Source organism: Seriola dumerili, unplaced genomic scaffold, assembly GCF_002260705.1.
Source record: "Seriola dumerili isolate Sdu_G_001 unplaced genomic scaffold, Sdu_1.0 BDQW01000035.1, whole genome shotgun sequence".
Lineage (NCBI taxonomy): Eukaryota > Metazoa > Chordata > Actinopteri > Carangiformes > Carangidae > Seriola > Seriola dumerili.
Window position 1 is genome coordinate 2,926,354 of NW_019174290.1, and position 21,255 is coordinate 2,947,608.

Here is a 21,255-nt window from a genome sequence, read left to right on the forward strand (position 1 = left end):
ATGACTCATTACACTGTGACGTTTTTATAACTTCGTATGCCTCAATATAGTATGACGTTTTCATGACATTTTATGCCTCACTATAGTAAGACGTTTTTATGTTTTTATATGCCTTACTATACTATGACGTTTTTATGACTTTTCATGCCTTACTATATTATGACATTTTTTATTACATTTTATGCCTTAACAAAGTACCATGACTTTTTTGACTTTTTATGCCTTACTATATTATAAAGTTTTCATGCCTTAATATACTATGACCTTTTTTGTCTGACTATACTGTCACATTTTGTCGAATTTTTATGTCTTACCATACCATGACTTTTTTCTGACTTTTTATGCCTCACTATATGATGACTAAGTATACTTATGACATATATATGACATATGTGTCCCTATATCAAGAGTGATTTAACCATATGTGTCACTTATAAGAGCATATATTATTATGACATATATACATCCTCTGCATACATCAAGATATAAGTTTACTACATTATTATTGGCCTTCAAGTTAAGTCAAACAATTCTGTTATAAGCTTTTAAGATATCCATCACATTTTATTTTATATAATAGATAATACAATATAAAATGTATGTTATTTTTTTGTGATCTTTTTTTAGTTAGCTAAACCCCACAAACTCCAGAAAAAAAGAAATAGATAGAAATACTAAGGAAATGACCTCAGTGTCCTCAACAGTAGCCATGGTCCTTCATAGTAGTGCAGTCATTTATTTGAATATTGTATTGTACTGAATCTCCTGAAGTTTTTGTGTCATATCTATTTTTGTCTCAGTTGAAGCATGATGTTTTGCTATGACAATTAGTTTTCTATTGAATGTGTTGTCATTAGAGCATAACCAATACAAACTTTTTAAGCTCAATATTTATATGTATGACTTATTAAAAAGTTCTGAAAATTATCTCTCATCTTGAAAAGTAAACACAGAACATAAAGAAAAATCCCTCAAGTTAGATTTTATACAATATCTAAATAATTGTGACCAAGATATATAGCTACTGAACAAGATATTCCACACAATAAACTTGTCAGAGCTCTCTCAGATCTCTCAAATACATTAAATCTTTGTTACCATGCCGATGCATTAATCAAGCTCTCTGATGTTCATTCTTACTTCAGTATTTTTAGTTGAATTCATCATCAGGTCTGCTTCAACTTTGAATTCCTATGATCAACATGACAAATACAGAAGCTCACGGAGCTTAAATAAATGAAAAACCTTGTAACTATCAGTTTTTAACTGAAGACTTTATTGGATTTGATTGGACAGGTCTTGAATGTCAGTTGAGTAGATAAAACCAGATCCATGTTTGGAAGGGAGTGACTAAAAGGTATGACACACACACACACACACACACACACACACACGCACACACACACACACACTACTTTCTTTGTTCTTGCATTAAAGCTCGTCTTTGGTTTGGTTGGCTTTTTTGGCCTCTTCAGCTTTTATGGTCTCGATGTAGTTCCTCCTGTCTTCATCCTCCTGGAGACGCAAAGGAAAGAAGTTTATTTTTAACACAGAGAAAATGGAAGACATCAAACATACACAGTCACATCAAGCTCAAACCGGAGCACTAGCGAGAAAGATGATTTACCTTAACTCTGTCTTTTTTGGCTTTTTCCATCTCTTTATCTACAAACTTTACCAGGTCCTTCAACTTCCTTTTTCCAGTGTAAACCACCATCTGATGGAAATGCAGATCACATACTGAACATTAACAACCTCGATAGATGTACAGTTTGTCACACAAAGTAAAGATAACGCATGTAATCCAATATTTTTCAGCTTGTCATTGACATTTCTTAGTGAATACGACACAGTTAAATATATCACATTTTATATGCATCCTCATTAATATAATGTTATAACATAATCGTTTTTTAAACAGCTATATCATTAACAGTATTTGGATTTTGTTGATGGTTGTAAATGGTTAAGCTAAGTTTAGACACAAACACCTAATTGCTCCAGGGATGCTTCATACCCTTTCAGCATACAGAGCAGGAAACAGGCAGAGTGATGGGTAAGATCCCTTCATCGACATGTTAATGTCATTGGCTGAGGCATCGATGCGAGCGACAACCACGTCCCCTCGCTCCTTTAAGGCCTCGGCCAGTTCCTCCCACAGCGGGAACAGAGCACGGGACTCTTGACTGTAGGGCAGATCTGAAGTACAAACAATAAGTACAAATAGTACAAATTACAAATTAATTAATTAATATTTACTCTTCTTTTAGCACTATGTTTGGTCTTCATCAACTCCTGAGGGAAATATCAGGTTCTTACATGCTCCTGTGTGTTCACCAGATAGAGCTAACATTGTTTTTTGGTGATGGACAGGTAGCTTTTCTGCCTTTTGCTTCTGGAATGGTGTTAATGAAAGCAGTTGCAGGCTGTTAGAGCAAAACAATCAGACACTAAGGCTCTCCGCCGAGGGGAACTGCAGAACTGGGTGATAATTCTGGGTGATACCAATAAAGCCAATAAAACAGGCTGGACATATCCTCAGTGGCTACAATCATGTTAGTGAGTACAAGTAACAACAAGGAGAAAATATTAAAAACGAGGCTAGAAAGCAATGAGGACACAAAATAAACAACTGCAGGAAGACAAAATATAGCCTGAGAACTGAGAGTGGTTGAACTACCAAGTAAGAATGGATTTGTTGATTTCTATATTACATGTCGTCACCAGTTTGGCTGAAGAGTGAACATCTTTTAGACATCTAGGCTACATTTGTTTAAACATAATTTGTGACTGAAACCACAAGTTCTAACCTGTTTTACTCTGAAATACAGTCTTCAAAATGATGTTGAAACTATGGCTAAATGGAAGCTCAGCATTAAAGCAAATTCGTTTTCACCTGCAAATGAACAAATCCATGCTCACTGGTCAGACTGTATTTGGAAAATGTGTTTACGTACAGAACAGGACAAAAACTGTCTTGTCGGGGTTAAAGGCAACTTTCTCCAGAGTCATTCCCACCAGCTCCTTCACCAGCTTTTTGTCCCATCCCTCAGGTATCGGCTCACTCTGCATCTTAGGCTGTAACATCAACATGCACAGAAACACATTACACACATCAGGATCTGTCATCCCAGCTTGTGTTTTATATCTGGGTGAAAGTGTAAAGTTACCTTAGCTTTGCCCTCCAGGTAGGACTGACAGAATTGTTTTATGATCCCTACATCCAGAGTGTCAGAGGGCAGGTGATAGGTCACATGGTCTGTCAGGTTGACCAATCGGATGAGAGGAGCCTCAAAATCTCGTACTCGGAAGTATTCCATCAGCCTGCCATTACGAGGCTCATCCACGTTCACCCACACAAACAAAATCTGACCATACACACACACACACACACACATGCAGAGGTGAAGTACTAGAACAGCTTGGGATAAAATTATTCTAATACTATATGTGCTGCAGTGCTGTGTATGTGTGTGTGTGTGTGTGTGTGTGTGTGTGTATACCTTCAATCTGAATGCCTCTGCAGCATTGTTAAAGGCAGAGTGGATCTCTTCGAAGTCTGCAGAGCTTTTGTTAACAAACAGGAGGGCGTGGTTTAACACAGGTGAGGTTAAGATCTGAGTGGCTGTCTGAAAGAGATGGAATAACATTCATATACTCACTTCACATCATAGACTGCATATAAAGATATTATAAATCATACACAGTGCATGAATCTATATGTCTTGTGTTTACTGCTATCGTGGTTCTCTACATAGTGACAGTAAGAGAAAGACTGGCACTGTTACTTCTTATTTCATTAAAATATGAAAAAAAAAATCATCAATTAATCATTGTGAATATAAAAACGTTTGGTAACCCTACTAAATCAGCACTCAGTAACCTTTAAGCATAGGGATGTAAATACTGGAGCAGCCAGTGGCACAGGAAACATTGCATAGATAGAGGGAAGAATGAATTCCACTAAACATCAGAAAATGATTCTGGATGCAAATGTCCTGCAGTCAGTCAAGAAACTGAAACTGAAAAGAGGATAGCTTCTACGACAGGACAATGAGCAAATTCATACAGCAAAATCCAGTGAACTACTTCAAGAAACACAAGCTTTTGGAACAACACTCACAGTTCCCTGACTTGAACAGCATTGAAAATTATGTGGGTAGCAGCTTAACTATATCTCAGAACTCAGATCTGCAAGAAAGAGTGAATGAAAATTCCTAGTCAAACGATCCCAGTGAATTTAAACACAAAAAAGCATAAAAGTATCATTGCCCTGCAGCAGAGCAGTTACAGTGTGTGTGTGGATCTATTACTCAACCTTTCCGGTGTACTCAGTGGCTGGGTCCATCTGGTAGACAGTGATAAAGACGATCAGCTCCTCTTTAGATGTCTGAGGCATCATTTTATAAGCCTGGATGAGTTTAGACTGCAGCAGACACACACACACAAATGCACACACACAAATGCACACACACAAATGCACACACACACACACACACACACACAAATGCACACACACACACACACACACACACACACACACACACACACACACACACACACACACACACACACACACACACACACACACACACACACACACACACACAGGCAAACAGACAGATGATAATACACAGGTATGAGTGCAATGAACTACTAGTCTTGAACGACTTGATACAGTCATGCATGTGTCTCATGAAACATTCCCGCGGCCTTTAACAAACTCTGAATGCCTTTTTAATAATTAAAATTATTGGGAGATAAATCAAGAATGAAAATAATCATTAGTTGCAGAACTCTATATTACTCTATATTATTATTCAGATGATCAATAGTTTTACATCTTCCTGTGTGTTTTCTATTGCTACTCTAGTCTTTCTACTGTATAAGTATTTTCAAAGGTTTATATTTTTGTGTGTGTGTGTGTGTGTGTGTGTATGTGTGTGTGTGTGTAAAGTACCTTTTTGAGCAGCAGGACAACATCATGTGTGAGGCCATATTTACTGATAACTTCATTGTTCTGTGTCACAACGAAGTTAACGTCAGGTAGGTCGACGGCTGCAGAGTAGAACATCTGGGCATACTCTTGGTCCAGCTCCTACACACACACACACACACACACACACACACACACACACACACACACACACACACACATTGTTGTACTAAGTCACAAAAATAGGGAGAGGAAAGGCGCATCAAATAGCTGGTTTTCACCTTAAAAAATCCAACCACTGTCAGCTCATCTGAGGCTTCTGATTGGCTAAGATCTGTGATGAGATCAGCGGCAGACCCTGCCCGCCTCTTCAGCCAGGTCAAGATGGAGGCTGAGCTCTGAGGAACTGAATCACATAAACAAATACTTTTCACTTTCAATATTTAATCCAAACCAAATAATATTCAACAGCTCAGTTAAAACATTTCATATTGGTTTTCCGCCAAAGAGTTTAGGTCTGCCTGTTATCTGTGGAGCCAGAGACGATCAGTTTAGCTTAGCATAAAGCCAGAGGAAACAGCTAGCCTTGCTCTCTCTAAATGTGAAGAAATCTGTCTCTTTTTTCTCTTTTTCAGAATGAAATACATTTAGGAAAATACCAGTGGACAAGCCCAGACCTTTAAATAGCTTGCCAAATTCCAACTGTCTGAAACCAGATGACTTTAGCTTTAGGGTTTTTAGCTCTTTAGCAAATAATAAATCACAGTTATAATTGTGTAAAGGATATACCAGTTGTCACTTGCACGTACCAGGGCAGGGTACAGGGTTTTGTTTATCTCCAGCGAGGTACAGCCTGATTGTCGGGGGACCTGTGGCATTGAGATCTTTAGCCAGGTCCTTTTCCTTTGTGACATCAACGACTGCCAGTTTGACCTCTGACTCCTGAAGCTTTGCAGCAGCACCTTCGAAAGCTGCTGATACACGATAACCTTCTCCAGAGAGAGGAGCATCTACACAGAACAGAAACAAACACACACAGTAAGTATAAATAAATAAGGTAGAATAAATAAGGAATGTCATGAATATGCTGCAGTGTGAGGTGGTTGTTTGGCTTTGAGGCAGCCCGGAGACACTCACAAACCATTTAATTACTCTAATGGTGTCATTTTTAATAAATGAGCCTTGGTGTGTAACTTACAGAAATGCACCAGGAGCTGCTTGTATTTTCTCAGTGCCCTGTTGAAATTTCCCTTTTTCAGCTGCAAAACTCCATCTTTCTCGGGGAGAGATTTTTCTCCCTGTCGGTTTTGCTGTGTGTCAGCGGCGACAAACACACAGAGACAGAAGGCCGTCACCCCCAGCAGCAACAGTCTCCTCATGACGGTTCACCCACAATCTGACAAATTGAACACTGGAACAAGCTTGACGGGAAGGTATGAAGGGAGTGGTGAAAGGAAGGGCTGATATGTGTGTATGTGTGTGTATATGTGTGTGTATCAGTGCTGAGCTGGTAGTTGTGAATGCTTTTGTTATCTGCCGACTAGACCCACCAGTCTGTAGCTGATTAACTTTCCTATCTAAGCCCTGCTGTATCTCTGCTATTGGCTGCTGTTCATATCAAGTATATCACTAATATCTAAATGCCCTTTGCCTAACACTGCTAGTCTCAACAAGGTCAAAATGGAAGCACAAACGCATGCAAACACTCATGAAACACATATACATATGCAACATATGCAACATAATTCACCCACTGGTGCATGTTAGAAAAATACAAGTGCACAGCTTTGTCAGAGTAACCAAGACCCCTTTTTTATTTCCTGATAGATCATGATAGAATGATAAATAATAACATGTTTAACACATAACACATTTTGATTTAACAAAAAAAAAAAAAAAACGGCATGGTGTGTCATTACAGCGACGGGTAGAGAAGATTAATTAATGGGTCATTGCATTGTAGTTAATAGACTCAGCAGTACAGGCACTATACTATATGCTTCATCTTCAACCTTCGGCCTGTTTTCCACACCAGGAATTCACAGCAGGTTTAATCACAGTAAAGGAACTATTGAAGGCATAGTTCAACATTTTGAGAGATAAGCTTATTTGTTTTCTCGCCCACAGTTAGGTGAGAAGATTGATACCATACTCTCATACATTATCTGTCTGGTAAATTAGAAGCTACTGCTAGGAGACGGTTAGCTTAGCATTGAGACTGCTAGCCTGGCTCTGTCAATGGGTTAGGGTTCATATTTAAAAGACAGATAGAGTTCATGAATCTGGTATCTTCTCAACAAGATACACATTTGTAAAGATCTACGCACACACTGTCTCTCTCTGTGTAACATCTATAATAACATTTTATCTTTGAAAAGTAATTTTAAAAGTAATGCAAAGACAAAAAGGCAAATTTATGACATGGAAGTAAATTTGAAAAACTAAAAAATATAGAATATAATCAGCTTCATTGACAGGGTTAAAACTGTACAGTCGGTGTTCATCACAGTAATTGACTTAAAGGACTGTATGTATTTTTTAAAAACTTTTTAACACCATTTTGTGTTTCTTGTGATAATAATTCATAATTCACAACTGTTTTCATAATAAAATTACAATTCAAAATATAAGCCTTCTACGGTGTGTGAAGAATTTACTTATGTAAACAAATCTTTTAGAGCAAACAAAAACATTCATATTTTACATTTAATTTTTGTCCTGTGTCTGTATTAAAAGTTCTGTCAATCAATTTGAGGGGCTGCAGGGTCCAATCACTGTGATTTCATTTTGTAATTTTTTTTTTTTTTTTGCTCTTGGGACAAAATATTTTGGATCACAGATTGTACCTTGATGACTCTGCACAACCACACAGGTGTTTTCACTCACTCTCTGATGAGACGTGCTCAGATTGAAGCTGGGTTGAGCTTTATGCTGGAATTACATCAGCTCACTCCCATGTAGGCTGCTACTAAGAGTGTTAATGGTGTAATTTGTCTGTGCACACCCACACCCAGTCCTGAGCAGAGGTCTAATCAGAATAACTCAAACCACTTGTGTGGGGTTACCATGGGTGTGCAGTTTTCTAATTGGCTTTGTTTGGTTTAACAAAGAAAAACCTGTCTGGCATTCATACTTGGACAGGTTTCCCCCATTTCATTGCAGTCAGTAAACATTAGCATTAGCTATATCTGTAGAAGAAAAAGAGAAATAACAAAGATTTATTTGCTTATTTAAATATGGAAACTAATAATCATTATAATCCATGAAAAACAAAAACAGAACGACAAATTAAGTCCCTGGACTGGACATCATCTTGTTTCTGATAAGTGTCCTCTCAGTCTGACTTGTGATAAAATTCTGCTGAATGGAGGGATGGATTCAATATTCTCTTCCTCCTCATTTTTCTTTTTAAATTAACATCCCACCCACCCCCATGATAAATTCATACAAAAGATCAAAAAGTGCAAAAAGTGTTTTTGCCTAGTTTCCTACTACATATGTTACAAATGCTTGTGTGCTTCTGAAGAATGTCTTAAAATGTTCAAAACTGTCAACTACGGAGATGAAATTCACAATTAAAAATTCAATATTTTAAGTAGTTTTAAATGTGACAAGTATCTACAGCAGAAAAAAAATGTACAAAAATATTCACAGAAACTTCTCAAATCTTCTCATAATCCACTTCTCCTCTGTCCATCCTTACGCTCAGTATGTACTCTGTTATATATTAAACACTTATAATCACTTAAATACACTCTGTTTCCCCCTGTAGCTTGTAGAGTGAGCTGCTTACATTCCTAGCTCATGACAAACTATTTACCCACGATGTGACAAACGCAGTAGAGTGTTGTAAGATTTTGGGTGGACTGAGGACAGCAGGAGGATTATCCATCCTGACGGCGTCATCCCGTGTATACGTGCAAATGATTTCCACACCGTGGGCAGGAGTGATGTGCATCTTGTAGTCCACGTACCATGAATGGGATCAGACAGAAACCACAGACCAACCTGAAACACACACAAACACACAAACACACACACACACGCAGAATACATAGTTTAAGTTTTTTGGGCTGTAACATTCTGACATTAAATAGGCTACTGTGTGTGTGTGTGTGTGTGTGTGTGTGTGTGCGTGCGTGTGCGTGTGTGTGTATTAGCGTGTCTCACCCCATCAATGTGAGAAGTACACACAGACACCAGGCAGCCCTCCCAGGCAGGTATATGACTTTAGTGGTGACAGTGTGGTGGCAGTGTGGGCAGCGGACCAAAGCAGGGCTGTCTCTCAGACATGTCACTGAGATAGGAACAGGCGTCGGCTGGGTCACAACTACTACTGGCTGAGTTTGTCTGCCGTTGAGAGCCGGCCTTACACCAACTGGTTCACAGAATCCACAGGAAGGACGCAGGGAGATATCAGAGGGAAGTAAGGACAAGGAGGGAAGCAAAAGAAATAATATTCTCACCTGCTCACTTGGATTATATTTGTTATTGAGAGCAACAATTACAACATAGTCCTTATACCTTGTGTATGTGGGTGGATTATGTTTTCAGTGTTTTGGGGAGGCGAGGTCCCAGCAGCTGGCACAGAGGGTGGAAATGGATCCGGCTGGATTGTAACTAGTAAAAAAAAAAAAAAAAAACTTAACTTAGGCTACTTTACTTAAATTTGTAAACACACGTTTTTCTCTATTCGTAGACCCCAAACTTGGGCTTTATCCAAATCGCCTGCAGAATGTATGAATGTCAGAACGCTGGCTTTATGTTTCACTGCGGATGAGGAAAACAGAGATTTTTAAAAACAATAACATAAGCTGCCCAGTACGGGGAACCAGTAAAGTTAAAGAGTACAACCTTTACTCACCTTTAACTTTCTCTGAGATCATTCATTTTAAATGCCTGTATACAGAACAGACACATACACAGCAGAACTGTTGACATGAACCTGTATGTATTTATGTTGATTATGTCAAGGAAACCCTGTTACCATGAAATAATGATATGGCCAACCAGATGTCTGTCCCACTGCTTACCAGATGTTGTGCTGTGATGCACAATTTTGTTGTTTGGCACCTGAAAAGAACGCGAGGAAGAGGAGATTTGGCCAGTTTGAAGTTTTTCAGGTGTTAAACTGTGGACAGATGTCTCTACAAAAAAGAACCTGAAAATGCAAATGTGGATGCAAAATGATGTGTGCCCTCACTGGTGCTTCATGCATGTTTCCCTAAAGATTTCCATCCTATTAACAACAGCAAACAGCTAAATGTTTTCCTTGTCATTCCTCTTTCAAGTTGACAAATTACAAAACAACAACATCAATAAGCATGTAGTCAGCAGTGGGACAGACAACCTGCTTATTTTGCTCAATTTCAACTCTTTAAAACTCCTTTTTGGCCCCTCCTGCTCACTGTAATCACCTATAATGGGACTCACCAATAGGTACTTTAATATAGTCGGATTCAAAATTGAATTGTCCCTCTTTACAAATAGTTCTGTTTCAGTTGTCAGAATAGAGACAGCGACCTGTAATGCAGGTGAACAGTATTTTGTACATTGAGGTGTCAAAAAAATCTCTATTTTATGAAGTCATCTGACAAACTAAACATAAATACAGTTAATGACAACAGCTACACGGTGGAATCAGCTGTACTGACATTTAAATTAGTGATTGCGGAGGACATTAGAGGCGATGAAGCTGGCTTCTTTACTTACAGTCTGTGCAGGCTCACCTCATTGTTTTGTAAAAGCTCAGTTTTTTAATCTACACTAAAAGACGAAACAGGCATTTTCAGATTTTTCCATTCCGTATATTGTTTGCAGAAAGCCTCGTAAAATAGATTTATGTGGACAAAGGGCCAAATCAGAGAGAAAAAGATGAATCCTCTCTTAGTGTGGATGGATTCTCATCGATGCCCGATGAGCCGTGAGGGGAAATGGGGAAAGAGAGAGCAATGAGCTGTTATCTTACCTGCTTCTCCATAGGTGGGGGGAGGCGTTGCGGGAGAGGAGAGGGAGGCGTCATAGGAAGGGGGAGGTGGGATGTTTAATCCTTCTGTGGTCAGAGGTGGAGGGTGGAGACTGGCCTCTTCATACGAAGGAGGCTCCATCAGGAGTGAAAAAGGACGCTGGTGAGAAAAAGGAGGATGAAGATGAAGTCAGATGTCATGGACACACACAGAGAGCAGTTTAAACATGTGCCTTCTGAACACAAAGCTAAAGTTCATTTGGTTCTTCTAAATTAAAGGCCTGTTTCATGGAATACCCTGATCACATGAAGAGACAGATGACACTGAGACACGTGTACCGAGGAGAACTGGTGCTGTTTCAAAGGTCAAAAGTCTTTTTTTCTGTTTAGTTCAATTTGTATGAAGTTAATTGATAGGTAAAAACTCTTCATGGCTTTATCTTTTGAAAGTTTCCCCAATTTACGTGTAGTGTCTAAAACTGTTCACAGTTCTGTATTTCTGCTGCATAAAAAATTTCCCCTGACTCTTCTCTAATTTCTAGCTTCTAAAAATCCTGTAAATTAAACGATCTGAGAAGGAAAAAATCACTCTTTGGTCAAAATGCTCATGGCTCATGTTCAAGGTTTCCCAAGCAAGAAAGATTTGGAAACACTGCTTTAGCTCCAGCTGCATGACCAAGCGCCTCTATGTCGGATTCAAACATCTGCGATAGTATCAAAAATGTCAGTGTCATAACAGTCACATACCGGGAATGAGAGAAACACGTTTCAATTTCAAAGATGCTACAATTACATAATAAAAAAAAGGCCTATGCATAGCGGTTTAACACTGCATGATATGACAAATATGTACTACAGGATGTTTTTGTCCTGAGCCACAGAACTACTGCACTAACTTGAATGAAAATAATCTGCCACGTGATTCACATTCATCACAATATGTAGTTTTATGAAAATCTGTATTCAGTTGCAGATGGAAATTGCTTTCTTCATGACATAACATTTTCCAGTGAGTGGTGTAAATGGAGTGTAGCCTACTGTACTAGTAGAAAGACAAAGTAGAGCTCCTGTACTACTTTACACACTGTGTGACGGCACTTATTTCATTATCAAAGTTAATCGATCCAAACATTTGGGCTGTTTACTGTCCAGAGCACAAAATGAACATACATATCAAAAGAATAGATTTAGGGTTAACATATATTCAAAAATATTTTTAATATATTTACCGTTTTAAATATGTCACACACTCACTGTCAGCTTATTACAGTTCAGATGGCCAGTTAAACACTTAGCATGAGTTCAAAACAACACAGTCAATATAGTATGTATCACTGAACACACAAATAATCCTAAATCGTGCTCCTCCACTTCACCTTTTCTTCACAAGAAGTGTTTTCATGCCGACATGTCACCGAACACCAGCTGTATCAGTCATTAAACACGCCTGCTGAATGCAGCCAAGTCATTGTGGCTCACATGGGACGTTACTCTTATGTAAACAACATACATCCAAGCCCTTGTATCTGATCCAAACGGGCACAAACCGGCCTCCGCCACATACAAACCCCAAATACCACCCGCAAAGAGTAACACATGTCGTCCCTCGCCAATTAAACAGTGTGATGTGTGAGATATTGTCGAGCAGTGGTCTTACCTTATGGACAAACGAGGAAGCTCGGCTGCCAGGAGGAAACACGTACCATGTTGGTGACAGCCGTGACATCACAGCCTGTTGAACCCGTTTTCCTCTGGAATTTGAAACATTTTGCTTCCCACAGACGTCAGACCAACCCTCTTTACCTGTTTCCCTCACAGGAGTTTACAATCTTACCTGCTTCCTACATGCAAACTCATTCTCTGGCAGCTCATTTGCAGTGTCATGACCAAAACATAATATACTTATGCAGTTTATGTATTTATCTATTTGTGAAAAGGTACCTCACAGATAAACATTGTTACATACGGACAAGTAGTGCAACAGATTTAATGTATAGATTCACAGTCTCAACTCCCCTGTTAGGCTTTTAAATCGAGGTTAAAAGATTCAAACAAATAAATCAGCATAAAAACAACAGCAACAACTGTACACCTGCTTATTCACACAGGTCTCCAATCAGCCAATCACGTGGCAGCAATGCAATGTATACACTCAGGCAGATACAGGTCAGGAGCTTCAGTTAATGTTCACATCAAACACCAGAATGGAGAAAAATGTGATCTCAGTGACTTTGACATGTGGTATGATCTGAGCGTTTCTGAAACTGCTCATCTCCTGGGAGTCAGTCTCTAGAGTTTTTACTCAGTAAGGTGTGAAAAACAAACAAACAAACAAACAAACAAAAAAACATCCAGTGAGCAGCAGCTCTGTGGGCAGAAACATCTTGTTGATAAGAAAGGTCAGAGGAGAATGACACAAAGGTTACGGTAACTCAGATAACAGCTACTTACAACTGTGGTGGGTGGAAAAGCATCTCAGAATGAACAACACGTCAAACCTTGAGGTGGATGAGCCACAACAGCAGAAGACCACGTCCACTCCTGTCAGACAAGAACAGAAATGTGAGGCTGCAGTCGGCACAGACTCACTACAACTGGACAGTATGATGAGACACGTACGCGGATGGAAGTGTCAGAATTTGGCATCAACAGCATGAACTGACACACTTTGGGCACTTAATACCAATCAATCATGGTTTGAATGTCACAGCCTGTCTGAGTATTGTTGATGACCATGTGCTTCCATTTATGGCCACAATCTACCATCTTCTAACGGCTACATCCAGCATGACTGTCCTCCCCAAACACCAGATCTAAATCCAACATAAAACCTTTGGGATGTGGAAGAATGGGGGATCGGCAGCATGAACGTGCAGCTGACAAATCTGCAGACATGATGTGATGCAGTATGAATATGCAGTAATCACTATGTATGCACAGTAGAAGCTGTACACCCAATAATACACAATAAATCACAATAAATCCTCATGAAGGTTTATAATGTTCAGTTTATTTTTTCAGTTTGCATTTTAAATCGAGGTGTTTTTGTTATTTAGCCAACGCTCAGTTATGGAAGTGGGGTGGACAAAATAATAGACACATCTGGTGGTATAATAACCCCCACAACCCTCTTTAGTACTTATTAGCAATATATGTCAACATCTGCTTGATGGACTGGCATTAAATCACAGACAATAAGTCCTGATGACCTTGGTGATCCCCTGACTTTTCATCTAATGCCACCAAAACATTTTGATTGAAATATCACATCATAATACCAACTGCTGGCTGGATTAACATCAGATTTTTCCTTTCAGACATTCGTGGTGTGCAGAGGAATATTTAAAAAAAAAGCTTTTCATCTATTGCCATAAACTAAGATGGTAAGCGTTATACTGTACCGTCTAAACATTAACACAGTAGCATGATCACTGTAAGCGCGTTAGCATGCTGTCTGAGGCACCGCTGTGCGTCAGGACGTCCTCACAGAGAAGAGAGACACTCAGTCTTATCAACTGGTACCTTGGTGTTATTTCTATCTACTGTGTCTTCTCATCTCAGTATGTTCCACAATATGTTCTTAGGAAATGTAGTCCATCATTATTTATGTCCGTCTGTCTTCACGATGTCACTCAGGAATGAAAAACATGACTGTTTCTATCTTTCAATCTGCTTTCTTCCTTCCTTCCGTTCTTTCTTTCTTTCTTTCTTTCTTTCTTTGAGACTCTTCTCTCAACACGTTGACTGATAAATGTATCTTGTACTGTAACTATATGGTGCAGGATTTTTAACTCCTTTTCTAACCTATAAGTGGCTTTAACTGCCTCATGAGACATTTATATATTCATAGAAAAAAGAGTTTAGAATCAAATCAAGTATTAATACAAACCTAAACAGGGTTTAAAGCTAATTCAAAATAGTCATGAGTGCACAATACTTTTAAACCCAATTTAATTTTATTAAGAAAAAAAAGGAAGACACTAGGTTGATTCTGATTGACAAGAAACCGAAGTGATATCACAGCTCATCTTTAGATGTTTTGTTGGTCGCAGACTCGTCAGTTTCCTGAAACAGAAAAGAAAATGGATGGAAGAGCGGTGAGTGGAGCAGAGCTATTTTCACAGGAAAATATAAAACGTAACAGTAAAAATACAAACCTTGCTGTCATCACCGGTGTCGTCACCCTCCTTAGCATCATCATCTTCCTTGTCTTCCTCTTCATCCTCTTCATCCTCATCTTCCTCCTCATCGCTTTCCTCCTTAGGCAACACTCCTCCATCATCCAGGAACTTAGACATCGTCTCCAGATCCCTTTTCCCAGTATAGTCAACCACCTGGCAGTGGCAGTAAGAAGCTCTTTATAAAAAATCATGTGTGAGTGTTCATGTGTGTGTGTGTGTGTGTGTGTGTGTGTGTGTGTGTGTACCTCTTTGCCGGCAGTTGGGAAATATTTGAGCGTGGGGAATCCACGAATATCGAGAGACTCCACTTCGTTGGCTGTGGCATCCATCTTGGCTATGATAATGTCATCATGGTCAGCGTACTTTTCACCCAGCTGATCCCAGATGGGAGCCAGTTCCTTACAATGTCCACACCATGGAGCATCTACACACACACACACACACACACACACACACAACATTTTATGAGTTTCAATGAGTTCAGTATAAATAAATGCCTTGAAGCACAACAACATTTCACAGCTGATGTCAGGAGTTACTGATTTTTAATGAAAAAGCTTTGAATGAAAGTTTACTTGACAATAGATTGGATTTAATGATGATTTCACTAAATTCCAGTCAGAGGTTTTACAGTGCACACGTCACTCAAACTGAGGCAGACAGACTCAGACTTACAAAACTCCACAAAGACGTTTTTGGTCGGGTCCAGAGCCACAGACTCAAAGTTCTTCCCCACCAGGACTTTGACTGGTCCTTTGTTCCAGTCCTCTGGGATCTCTTCTGTGCGTAAGTAGGGCTGCACCACAAAACAATAACTAATTATTGGGGTTTAATTCAGCGGTGGAAGTGCAGCATACCTAAGTAAAAGTACCAATACTACAGTTTCAAAATACTCCATTACAAGTAAAAATCCTGCGTCCTACTTAAGTAATAGCACAGAAGCATTATCAACAAACTGTATTTAAAGTATCAAAGTAAAAGCACTCGTTCTGGAGTAAAACATTCCCTGTGGGGTCTGTGAGATGATTAAAAACTAACTTCTGTTACAGAGCTACTGTTTTTCTTATTTTGGACTCTTTGATTTTGTTGTGAATTTTTTTACATTAATTTAACAAATGTTTTTTTTTTAAATGAAACCATCTGGGAAGTTTCAAGGGGAAGTTACTCTTTAGCGCAACTGCTAACAACTCATAAATATCTGTGGCAAGAGGCCATGACTAGACACTGTTTTTTCCAACTTGCCACATTTCAAAATGGTTTTAAACCAGTGATTTAATTCTTAATTATCATCATATGTTTTTTTAATGTAAAATCTTAACCTGAAAAGTAAGTAGTAGCTAAAACTGTCAGATAAATGCAGTGGAGTAAAAAGCACAATATTTCCCTCTGAAATGTAGCAAAGTATTTCCTGTACTACTGCCTAAAATTTGTACCTAAGCACAGTACTTGAGTTACTTTCCACCACTGGGTTTAATGTTGCTGAATATGAAACGTGTGTTCGTGTATATTACCTTGGCAGTGCCATCGACAACCTCCTGGCACATCTGTCGCAGAGAATCTGCTGTGAGATCCCCGGCGGCGATGTTGAACTTCTTTCCTGTATCCATGTTTATGATGCGTGCAGTGGGGGTGTCGTTCTCGGACACGCCAAAGTATGTCAGCACATGAGACACGGCTGTTGTCACGTCAATTACAATGAACAACATCTGCATGAGACACAAACACACATACACATAAAAAAAAAAAACTGAAAATAAGGTTGAGTTTTAGGTCTTTTTATCACTAACTTACTTTCAAAGACACACACACACACACACACACACACACACACACACACACACACACACACACACACACACACACACACACACACCAAACTGTTACCTTGCCCTTGAACCCTTTGGCAACAGGCCTGGATTTTTCCACCAGGGCTGTCTGACTCTCCACTGTGGAGTTGATGAATAGCAGGCTGTGCAGGTGGATGCTAGAGGAGAAGATCTTTTCTGCAGTCTGAAAACACACACACACACACACACACACACACACACACACACACACACACACACACGCAGCATGATTTCAATATAATTTTACATTTGATTTTAGTTTTCTAGTAGTGTGTGTATGCACGTGTGTGTGTATTACCTCCTGTTTGAATGGGATGATCAGCTCCAGGCTGTTTTCCTGGATGAAGGTGGTCAGATTACTTTTGTCCAGCTTCCCTTCTTCTGACAATGCAAAGTCTGCTCTGCCGTCATCAAACTAGCAAACACACACACACAGGTTTGTTTTAGCAAACTTCACTAGACCACGACACTAATCTCCCAGACTTTTCCAGTTCTGTAACAATTAACTGATCAACAAATTTGATCATTCCTGAATCATTTAATTCAGTTATCAATAAAAAAAATACCAAACAGTTGCTGATTTCAGCTTCTCAGTTGTGAGAATTTTCTGCTTTTCTCTGCATTATATCACTGAAAATTCTTTATCTTCATATTTAAATGTTCAACAAAAAAACACACACACGGAACCAGGATATGCAAAGAAAAAATATGAAATAAAACAAACTCTAAATGAAATTTACCTGCAGGCAGATTATGAGACAATGAGCCTCTGGGTACAGACATGTAAAAGGCCTCCAACCCCACGTACATAGGATCAAGACACCCAGACTAACAATACAATACAATCTAATCCTTGTTCTTATTCTAAACTAAACCCTGAATCAAACCTTTAAAAGAAGAGAATCTATACTGACCCTCAAATAGGAAAATACTGTATTTTACTGTGTCCAGGCACTAGATGGCAGCAAAGCTAACATCATTAATGCTCCCTAAACCTTTGCACTGCCTTTGTAACACACTGGACTCTCTGCTGCAGAATCAGTTCTCATACCTTTTTGAAGAGGACAACTGAGTTGGCTTTTACTTCATACTTCTGGAAAACCTCAGGAGTCGTTGTCGTGGCAAACTCTGTGTCAGTCGTATCAAGGGCAACTTCCTTGAACACCTTAGCCGCCTCACTCTCCAGACTCTGATATGAATAAAATCAAAATATAAATATAAATACAAATATATTTTCTGAGTTATAGGTAACACTGGGTAAATGAAAATGGATAAACATACATCAAAGAATCCGACAACAGTGATGTTATGGGCATCGATGAACTGAGCTGCAGACTGTGCAGAGTCGAGGACTGCAGCACCAGGGCCTGTACGGCGCTTCAGCCACTGGATTATTCCCTCTGCTGACCTCTTACCTGGGCACCACATACAAACACAAACAAGTGAAGTCGTGTCAAGGCATTTAAGAGTTGTTTCATCTGCTTTCACACACGATATAATACACAAGATGTAAGATTTGACAGGTTTACTGATGAAGTACTAAAGGTATATGTGTCTGAAAACAGCATTAACATAAAAAATTGACATTTTGGGAAATGCCCTTATCTGCTTTCTTGCTAAGGGTTAGATTAGAAAAAAACACTCGTAGCCTAGCTCTGTAGCATAGCAGCACTCTTAAAGCATAACATTACATAACATAAACATTGTATCGCATCTTTACTTCTTCTTCTCATGAGGACTGTTTTTTTTTTGCTTATCATTTAATTTTTCTAGACATCAACAAATCAAAAATGGCCATAACCAAAAAAAAAGTTTAGATTTTGGACAGAGAGAGGCTAGCTGCTTTTCTCTGTATGCTATCCCCTTATGCTAAGATAAGCTAATTATCTCCATACAGAACCAAAGTGAAAACACAACTTCCGGGGTTTTGTTCGAGTTATAAAACCACATTCAAAATTCCATTGACATTTGTAATGACACCAATTACTAAAGATCAAGCCTTGGAACAAAACCAGCAGTACACTGTGTGCTTGCTTCATATGTTTAAGGACGGTATAAGGTAGTTTTGAAAAAATGTATCTACTGTTGCTGCTTTTTAAAGGGAACCATAGTTTTATTGTTTGTGCTCAGAAAAGGTTTCAATTCAAAGAAAACCCCAAGAACATGTTTAATTTTTTTTAGAAAGAAATGTTGAATGGGGGATTGCATTGAGTTACAGAAGCACAAATATGACAAGCAAGAGCAAGAGTATTTCCAAAATGTTGAACTATCCTCTTCACAGAACGTTAAGATAAAAGGGAAAGAAAAGGTTGATTTGCACAGTCAAATATTAAAAATAGTTCAAAGACACAAAAACTGTTGATTAAATCAAAAAACTTCAGGCATATTAACGACAGTGAACAGGTTCAACAGTGAACAGGTGAGGTCAACACACACACACACACACTCACACACACACACACACACACACACTCTCTAGGGTTAGACATGACTCATGACTGTTAGACTGACAGGGCACAGTCAGCCTTACTGATGACGTAGACACACGTGGTTGCTAATGTGAAAAGCTGTACAGCAGTATGACTTACAGTTGATCACTGATGAACGACTGGAGGTGTGTGTATGTGTGTGTGTGTGTGTGTGTGTGTGTGTGTGTGTGTACCAGTGTAGTCGATGGGCTGCTCGCGGTCTCCATTGATGAAGAGTTTCAGAGAGGGGAAGCCTCCGATCTCAAACTCCTCAGCCAGCTCCCTCTCCTCAGTGGCGTCCACTTTGGCCAAACGCATCGCGGACTCCTCCGCCTTCAGCTTCCCAGCAGCCTCTGCATACTGTGGCTCCAGCTGTTTACAGTGACCACACCAGGGAGCATCTGCACACACAAACGCAATTAGTTGATATCGCTCATGCTTTTGCAGCATGCGCAGAAGAGATACTGAAAACTGAGAGGGGTTTATTAACCAAAGCAGGCCTCTGTTCTGTCCAGTTTTTGTTGCTATCAGCAGCACATGTTCAGATATACATGGAAATAAGCTGCTGATAGCAACAGTGGCAGTTGGGCTCAGCCTTCATCCCCCTTTGCTGTTTTCCTTGCGATGACCTCTCCTCTGCTACTGCTGAGCTCATCTGTGGGAGAGTTGAACCAGGAGAACATCTGGACAGGAGGGACCACGTGCACGCACACGCATGTGCACATTTGTATGATAACACCTCGATACGCACGAAGGCTTGAATAGAAAGCGGTGGCAGAAAACTCAACGTTTAACATTTGACATTTTATACTGTGATAAAAATGCTGAACTCACGCACACATGCTTATTCCCAGAGCTTTCAGCCATATCCCACGGCCTTCTTCAGCTGAGTTTAGAACTTTTATCACAGTAATGTGCACCCAGGTTATCATTCTCAAAAAAGAGATCACATCTGCATGTCTTCTTTAAAAGAAATACACATCTGTATGATACAAAATCATCCTCAACATCTGTGGTCACTGATGTTATTTGTGCTATAAAGCAACACAAATGTCTAAAACAGGTGTGATTAACATCTTTATAGGACAAATAAAAAATGTAGTTCATACATATATGAATCATAACTACTTACAGAATTCCACCAGCACATACTGATTCTCGCTGAGAGCTCTGGCAAAGTTGTTGATGTGCAGAACCATCACATCTCCCTCCTCCTCTATCTCTGTTGTTTTTTCTTTCTTTGGTGCCTCTTCGGTTTCCTCCTCCTCCTCCTCCTCCGTCTCTACTGAAGACTCCTCTGCTGTCTCCTTTGATGTCTCCTCTGACTGTTTGTCCTGGTTTTCGTCTGCGTCGTTGGCCTGGGCGCAGGAGGCCCACAGCAGCAGGCCCAGCAGAGTTATGGACAAAAGCGTGCGCGTCCTCATGTTGAGCTGCTCTGGGAACCTCCGCTCAGGTATGGGCACCTTCAATGCATGTGTCACTGAAAGTTAGTACCTTTATGTGTCTAATAGACAGAGTGTGTGTCGAAATGTTACTGGCTTTCCTGCTCATCCAATCAGGAGTTGCGCCTGCAGGGGACTCTTTCCAGTTTGAACCAATCACGTGGTGCCCTGTATAGTCAGAAACTGGCTGATCGACTGTTGAGGCTTCAGGACTCATCACACATGCACTTTTTAATCTGTCTTCTCTCCTCCCTTGTTACCATTTTATTGAAAGTTTTCCTCGTCCTGTTTCCTGTAGAGCCCGTCACCTGACAGACGGGAGCAGTCCTCAAACCGTCACTTGTCTCTCTGGTCCTTATCAGACCCTCATTTACCTAAAAACCATGTGAGCACAGTAATTACATGAATTTCTACCT

At 39.6% G+C, this 21,255-nt stretch overlaps 3 protein-coding genes across 3 annotated transcripts; all 3 read right to left on the reverse strand.

Moving 5' to 3' along the window:
• Positions 1-1,431: 1,431 nt before the first annotated feature.
• Positions 1,432-6,315, reverse strand: LOC111216553 (protein disulfide-isomerase-like). Its single transcript, XM_022738080.1, has 11 exons — positions 6,135-6,315; positions 5,746-5,946; positions 5,218-5,342; positions 4,961-5,098; positions 4,319-4,426; positions 3,504-3,629; positions 3,171-3,368; positions 2,958-3,078; positions 2,018-2,199; positions 1,628-1,717; positions 1,432-1,515 (listed from the first exon to the last, which is right to left on the reverse strand). Exons 1-11 carry the CDS (start codon positions 6,313-6,315, stop codon positions 1,432-1,434), a joined length of 1,554 nt encoding a protein of 517 aa, XP_022593801.1.
• A 527-nt stretch (positions 6,316-6,842) lies between these two features.
• On the reverse strand, positions 6,843-12,407 carry LOC111216627 (lipopolysaccharide-induced tumor necrosis factor-alpha factor homolog). The gene is made up of 5 exons (XM_022738214.1): positions 12,278-12,407; positions 10,905-11,061; positions 9,461-9,556; positions 9,107-9,314; positions 6,843-8,944 (listed from the first exon to the last, which is right to left on the reverse strand). The coding sequence occupies exons 2-5, from the start codon at positions 11,041-11,043 to the stop codon at positions 8,839-8,841; spliced, it is 549 nt and encodes a 182-aa protein (XP_022593935.1). The 5' UTR covers positions 11,044-11,061; positions 12,278-12,407; the 3' UTR covers positions 6,843-8,838.
• Positions 12,408-14,835: 2,428 nt separating this feature from the next.
• LOC111216626 (protein disulfide-isomerase-like) lies at positions 14,836-20,883 on the reverse strand. The gene is made up of 11 exons (XM_022738212.1): positions 20,530-20,883; positions 19,592-19,798; positions 18,211-18,344; positions 17,981-18,118; positions 17,228-17,344; positions 16,967-17,092; positions 16,594-16,788; positions 15,758-15,878; positions 15,328-15,506; positions 15,059-15,235; positions 14,836-14,966 (listed from the first exon to the last, which is right to left on the reverse strand). The coding sequence occupies exons 1-11, from the start codon at positions 20,819-20,821 to the stop codon at positions 14,919-14,921; spliced, it is 1,734 nt and encodes a 577-aa protein (XP_022593933.1). The 5' UTR covers positions 20,822-20,883; the 3' UTR covers positions 14,836-14,918.
• Positions 20,884-21,255: the final 372 nt, after the last annotated feature.

What these genes read in the sequence shown, in the direction of transcription:
- LOC111216627 (XM_022738214.1), bottom strand. Translation starts at nt 11,043, where the DNA reads ATGGAGCCTCCTTCGTATGAAGAGGCCAGTCTCCACCCTCCACCTCTG. An exon ending in AATCCACCCACATACACAAG is followed by an intron (nt 9,315 to 9,460) that starts GTATAAGGACTA and finishes TCTGTGAACCAG; the next exon opens with TTGGTGTAAGGCCGGCTCTC. An exon ending in GTACTTCTCACATTGATGGG is followed by an intron (nt 8,945 to 9,106) that starts GTGAGACACGCT and finishes TGTGTGTTTCAG; the next exon opens with GTTGGTCTGTGGTTTCTGTC.
- LOC111216553 (XM_022738080.1), bottom strand. Translation starts at nt 6,315, where the DNA reads ATGAGGAGACTGTTGCTGCTGGGGGTGACGGCCTTCTGTCTCTGTGTG. An exon ending in GACAGTTTTTGTCCTGTTCT is followed by an intron (nt 2,200 to 2,957) that starts GTACGTAAACAC and finishes TTTGTACTTCAG; the next exon opens with ATCTGCCCTACAGTCAAGAG. An exon ending in CTGCTCTGTATGCTGAAAGG is followed by an intron (nt 1,718 to 2,017) that starts GTATGAAGCATC and finishes CATTTCCATCAG; the next exon opens with ATGGTGGTTTACACTGGAAA.
- LOC111216626 (XM_022738212.1), bottom strand. Translation starts at nt 20,821, where the DNA reads ATGAGGACGCGCACGCTTTTGTCCATAACTCTGCTGGGCCTGCTGCTG. An exon ending in CCAAAGGGTTCAAGGGCAAG is followed by an intron (nt 16,789 to 16,966) that starts GTAACAGTTTGG and finishes TGTCTCATGCAG; the next exon opens with ATGTTGTTCATTGTAATTGA. An exon ending in AAACGTCTTTGTGGAGTTTT is followed by an intron (nt 15,507 to 15,757) that starts GTAAGTCTGAGT and finishes GTGTGTGTGTAG; the next exon opens with ATGCTCCATGGTGTGGACAT.